The sequence below is a fragment of the Chamaea fasciata genome, unplaced genomic scaffold, assembly GCF_029207755.1.
Source record: "Chamaea fasciata isolate MVZ Bird 193981 ecotype frontalis unplaced genomic scaffold, bChaFas1.0.hap1 SCAF_3, whole genome shotgun sequence".
NCBI lineage: Eukaryota > Metazoa > Chordata > Aves > Passeriformes > Sylviidae > Chamaea > Chamaea fasciata.
In genome coordinates, this window is record NW_027094088.1 from 62,841,576 (window position 1) to 62,847,575 (window position 6,000).

The 6,000-nt window shown below is 37.7% G+C and overlaps 1 protein-coding gene across 38 annotated transcripts in view; it reads left to right on the forward strand.

The window, feature by feature from the left end:
- Positions 1 to 6,000, forward strand: part of TRDN (triadin) — a 225,433-nt gene that overhangs the window by 72,333 nt on the left and 147,100 nt on the right. For 37 of the 38 annotated variants that reach the window (XM_066179292.1, XM_066179289.1, XM_066179279.1 and 34 more), the window contains one exon: positions 4,185 to 4,244. The exons of the other annotated variant lie outside the window; for it this stretch is intronic. In XM_066179292.1, coding sequence (XP_066035389.1) covers positions 4,185 to 4,244 — 60 coding nt within the window. The remainder of the gene's footprint in view (positions 1 to 4,184; positions 4,245 to 6,000) is intronic. 38 annotated transcript variants of the gene reach the window in all.

The window sequence follows — 6,000 nt, forward strand, 5'->3', positions numbered from 1 at the left end:
GTATTGTACAACATAGTGACATACCTGCCTGATGTAATTTAATTTGAACAGCTTCCAAATATCTTCCAAAAAGGAAATAAATGTAATTAGTCTGGTGAAAGGAAGAAATTACATGATAAAACAAAGAATCAATGTGCATTGACACCGTGGAGTTAACAAGGTGTTAACTGTATGCTCCACTTTGTCAGAGTAAGCCTGGGTTCTTCTACTTCCAGGTTACACAGACTGGTTCCCTGATTTCCCTGTGGCATTTCCATGGCACTAAGTACAATTTTGTATGAATGAAGGCAGCAGGACGTGGCTTTCTGTATGAACTGCCACACTGCAGCCGCGGGATTATTCTGACATTGGAAGAGGCAGCTCAGTGTTGCATAGTGCACCTATCTGATCCTTTCAGCTTTTAACCACAGATAAATCGTTGTGCCTGAACATCAAAGAAGCCATCCCTGCCTGGATATCTGAGTATGTCTGATCAGATTCTCTCAGACTTTCATAACCCCCACTCTGGACCCCTTAGGAGTTGCCTAAATTATTCTTTTCTAGAAAACTGAGAGAGTTTGAGACATAGCCCACTTTCTGACATGCATAGTGTGCTGAACTAGTATTTTTTAGTATTTAATCATATTCAGGTTAATTTTGTATTTTACTTGAAATATTAGGACCTTTGAGGCATGGAATCAAAGCAGCATCTATCACACTGATTGCGTGACCAAGGACAAAGTTCAAAAAATTGTTCAGTTTGCTTGGGAGGTGAAAATCTCTTTTAATTTCTTGTTTGCTCTGGCAGAGTTTCAGTGCACAGTGGGATCCTCTCCATACCGTTCAAGATAAAGCTCTCAAAAAGAAATGCCGTGCAGATGACAACAAAATATTTTAAGTAGGGATCAAAGATTACAGAGACCAATAGAATAGTGGTGGGGTTTTTTTTGTTGGTTTGTTTTTTTGTGGGATTCCCAACAAAAACTTTAGCTGATAAATATCAACAAAATGATCCATCTTGACATCAAGCATTAACAGATCACTTTGCAAGCCTGCTTTAGAATGTGACCCCAGTGGCTGTGTGTGGAATCCCAGCAGGCGAAAATGAGAATAAGCAGCTGGAGTGGAGGAAGGAAGGAGCCTCTTCAACTGCCTTTATCGCTGGAGACAGGGCTACGCACATCTAATGAAAGCTGTATTTCCTACTGTCGTGCTTCCTTTTCCCACCATAAGCCACTGCTGCCCAGCTGGATACTCAAAAAAATTCATTTTTATATTTCAGTCCCACTGTGACCAAAATGAGCATAATTTTAAAGTTGATGCAGTTTCACAGAGATTTCCTGGTCCTACAATCTTTACTTTTACTTGCTCAAGGGAGTAGTTCTGCCAGCTTATCTGAAACAATGTAAAAAGTACAGCAGTGATCACAAAAGAGTTGCTGCATCATTTAGTACTGAAATTTAAATTGAAAAGGATGGGTCATCTCCCTGGGTAAATCACATTAAACCCAACAGCAAAAACATCTATGGGTATTTTTATCATTAAGAATCTAGTCCCAAATTTTGACATGACTTATTAGTACTGATATTAATATTTTTGCCACCATGATGGAGTTTTAGGTGAAAACTAAAGTGTGAAATTCTCCTTTTAATAAAGGAGTTTAGATTAAAATGGATTTTTAGCCATGAAGAGGCACTTGAAAAATCACATATATTTAAAATTCCTTAGATTTCAATCTTTACTGATTTCTAGCAATCCCATGAACTTAAATAGGATGTTATAGTGCACCTTGTTATGCCATATAGAAATTGTATGTTTGGTATTGAGAGTTTCACATTCTGCCTTCAATTTCTTTTATAAATCCCATTCTTTTGGGTTGAATTGCTAAAGAAAAATGAGGAGAAAAATAATACAAAATCTTTTCTCTGAGGTAAAATTAAGATTAAGGCTTTTAAAAAGAATTTATTCCAATTACTTTTCCACAAAACAAAAGAAAATAAACCCACAAAAAAAGAAGAAAAAAACCACAACAAAGCACAACAAAAAGATAAACAAAATCAACCACACAGGCTGGTTTATTTCTGGTCTACACTACTATGTTTAAAGGATAGAATATTTTAATATCAATTAAATGGTGTGATTGTAGGGCTTCAGGCTATCACAACTCAAATAGAACCAGCATAGGCTTGTGCTCTGCCCTGGGATTGTCCATGTAGTGTATTGTCCCTTGCCACAGTTTTGTTCCATACCCTCTAGAAGTGTTTTGTACAATGCCCCAAATGGTCCAGGAAATCTTCCCAACAGGCAGCAGGGATAGAGGCAGCTTGTTTTGGCAAAAGAGAGCTACGAAAAGTAGCTTTTTCTGCAAGAATTGTGCCCTACGAATTGCTTTCCGGGCTGAAGTGTTGGCATTGCTCCATTTTATTTATAAATACTCACTGAGGCCCTATTGCAACTGTGTCAATGTCAGTGCAAACACTTTGCTGGCTTCAGTAGCTTTAGGTGGGCTTAAGAAAACAGATCTGTAGACATTGTCTCACACAAATGCTGGGGGTTTGGGGTTTTTTTAGAATTATCATATAGACTTAGGGCAGATGCCATGGCCTTAAGGATGGAATGCAAAGTTAGAGTCAGCCAGAAAGATAAATTTGAATTCCCAAATATGAAAGCAAAAATTATTATGAATATTCATTAGAGGTTTAAAAGACAGTATTTACAGCCACAGCCCTGTGTACATGCTGGAAGTTTTGCCCCAGGCTGTACAGTCTTGACTAGTATTACCCTTGCCATCTCACGAACACAAAACAGCTGCTTTGGCTTCTATCAACTAGAAAAAGTATTTGGATATTTGTTGAGTTGGTAAAACTTTTCCCAATTTCTACATCTGCATAGGAAATAATGACATTAAAGCTCTAGCTCTTCATCCAGGGACTGATGTATCAGTCAACATAACAGAGCAACAGTCACAAAAAGGCCTCAGCCTCAAGTGATAGTGATGTAACGGTGACCTATGTATGAAAGTCAATAATATAATGAGTTTAAATGTAACAGCAATGCCATTTTAAAAACTTCAATTATTCCAAAACTAGCATAATTTTATTTTGGAGTTGGCAATGAGGAAAGCAAGTGGCTTTGTGAGTAAGACAGAGAGGAGGTGCCTCAGGAGGTGGAGAGAGGAAGAGATATAACTTCTACAGGGTAGGAACTGTGCTAGAAGAGACTTGGACAGATGGATGAATATGATTCACTCAAGGACAGCTGTGAACTAACTTAGCTAACCAGACCTGGCATTTAGACTTCAACATTAGCTTTCAAAGCAAGTGCCCCTTAGAGTCCACTGGGGCAACAAGCTGTTTTTTCTGACCTGGTGAAGAATCCAGCAATATTGAAATTCTTTTGTGCTCAGTTAAAGCTGATAACTTTTCCTCACCATTCTTAATGTTAGAAATTTTTATTAAGCTCTCTAGCTCTGCTTATGTATAGGAGAAATCAATAGACAATCAACACTTCCAGAATCAGCATTTCATTTAGATTCAGAAGCCTTAATTTCTAAAGAGTGTAGTTTAAGAAAAAAGAATATATATATATACACACAAATTTAATATATACATATGTATTTGCAAAGATTAGTGTTTGGAAAATGATTCTGTAGTGAAACAGTAGAATTCTGTGGAAAATCTTGTTGCTGTAGGAGTGTAAGTACACAGTGTTTTCTTTATATTCCCATTCACTAAATATACGTATTTATAATATGGGTAAAAACATATTAACAAAATACTGCAATGAGAAATCTTTTTTTTTAAATTTTCTATCAGCTGTCTGATAGAAACTGATCTTCACAGATGACGAAAAGTCTATGGGACCTGTGGCCAGGCAGCAGTTTGCACTGTACTTGTACATGGGGTTAGGACACATGCCAAGAAAAGCTGGCCCAGAAAAAAGGTGATAGCTCTGGAACACTGGAACCTCTGAAGTTCTTGGCTAGAGGTTTTGAATTAGATCTGGACAACAAATTGTCACTTTCTGAACATGGGAATCACTTGATAGTCAGGGAAAAAACCCACAAATATATAATAAGTAAGACTACCTATTAAAAGGCAACAGAGATTTCTTTGTGCTGCCAAACTTTATCTTCACTGTTAAATACAAATGACATTCTAAATTTGCTTTCTTCATTACTCTTCTTTTCCTTTTTGCTCTGTTAGATCAATATGCATTCTGTCGCTATGTGATTGACATGTTTGCGCAAGGGGATTTTTATCCAGGTACTTTCCTATATCATTGAACTCTGTTCTAATATTCTTCTGTTTCCCTGAGAGTTTTTGCTCCTATATGTATTAAAAGTGTGGCTTTTATTATTGAAAGGTCTCACAAGAGCAACAAAGAGTGTGCAAATAGTTTTAATAAAGCATAAGAGCTAATGGCTGTTTTATTAAAGCTTCTAATTTTCTGTCTACAATGCATGAATTAAAATCAAGGTTATGTTAAAAGTGGAGTCGATGGAAGGCTGTAGAAATTGCTAAAATTTTCCATGCTTCTTTTGGCTGAGATGAAAGAGGAAGGAGCTTATTATTAATAGCTTATTATTTGTTTTATTGGGGTTTTTTTTCTACACAAATAGCAAGGCTTGACTCCAAAAGGTTTCAAAAATAGAATTTTCATTGTTGCTAGTATATAAAATACCTTAGCTGATCCACCACTTCTGTGCTTTATCTTCTCTCTTCCCACACCTCCATGCTAATCTGTTCTAACTTAGACACTTAATTCCTCACTGAAAAAGGAGATAGAGATACTGATGATGACTGAGCTTCATCTCATAGTGTTAAGTCTACCCTGACTTTATTTAATAAATATTCCTTGTGCTAAAGTCTAGACATACCACAGAGAGGACATAACCCTAGGAATGAAAAGCAGTAATATTCATGAAAAGAGTCAAGGAGAGAGAGGTTTGTTCATTCAGTTATTTGCTCAACAAGCTCTCCACTGGTACAACTCTGAATTTGTTGGTTTTTTTCTCATCTCTGCTTTGTGGCTTACATTCTCTCTTGACATACCCAGGTTCAGACAGAGCTGGGAAGTCCTAAGGATATAGCTGAGAAAGAAAGACTCTCGCAGAAGGGGAGAGACAGATTTTTGGACACAGATTTTTGTGGACGGAAAATGCACAAGCTTGAGATTCTGTTTGTGCGTTCTGTTCTCAAAGAGTGACATGGAGAGGTAGCAGGTTCCATTAAAAGAGAACAAAATACTGCATCACCTCCAGGACTTCTAAAGACAGACAGTTATAAACAGAGGGATTGCTTTAGGCTCAGAGAGGGAGAATGATTAGCCAAACCTTCCAGAGACTGTCAGTCATAATTTGCTTTAAAAATAATGCCCTGTACCAATGTGAATGACCTAGTTTCTGGATTTACACAGCTGTACCATCAACAAATCACATGAGAAATGCTTTCATGGAGATATTCAGGATCATTTTTACAGTTCTCCTGACATTTGCAAGCACCAGTGAAAAAGCCCCTTTTTTCCCAGAAGACTCCCTGGCCTGTTTGGCACTCTCCTGAGGCAGAGCAGACATGCTGTAGGAGGGGAGGGTTTGGGTTTTTTCAGTTTTGACCTTTCCAGGTACAAGAAAACTGGGAAAACCATGAAGGGGAGCAGTGAGATAAAGAGAGAAGTCTGTAGCTTAAATTTCAGAAGATAAAAGACTTGACTCTTCCCTTCCAGTGTTTGTCTTGTGTCATACCAGTGTGCTATGACAGACTTGTAAGAAACCACGGGTCACAGAGCTAAAAGACATTTAATGAACATAGGGTGATCAGATGGCCTTACAGGTGAATGAAAAACTAGGGTGACAGGTTTAGGCTCCGAAAAGTGGAAATAAGTCATGAAGTATCCTAAATAATCTAATTTTCCGGTGAAATGGAAAAGGACTGACCCTTAACATCTCCCAAAGTCCACCTGGGGCTCCACCTGTAAAGTAACAGCTTTTTGGCCTCTCAAGTCACTTGTTGTCTCTTGAAG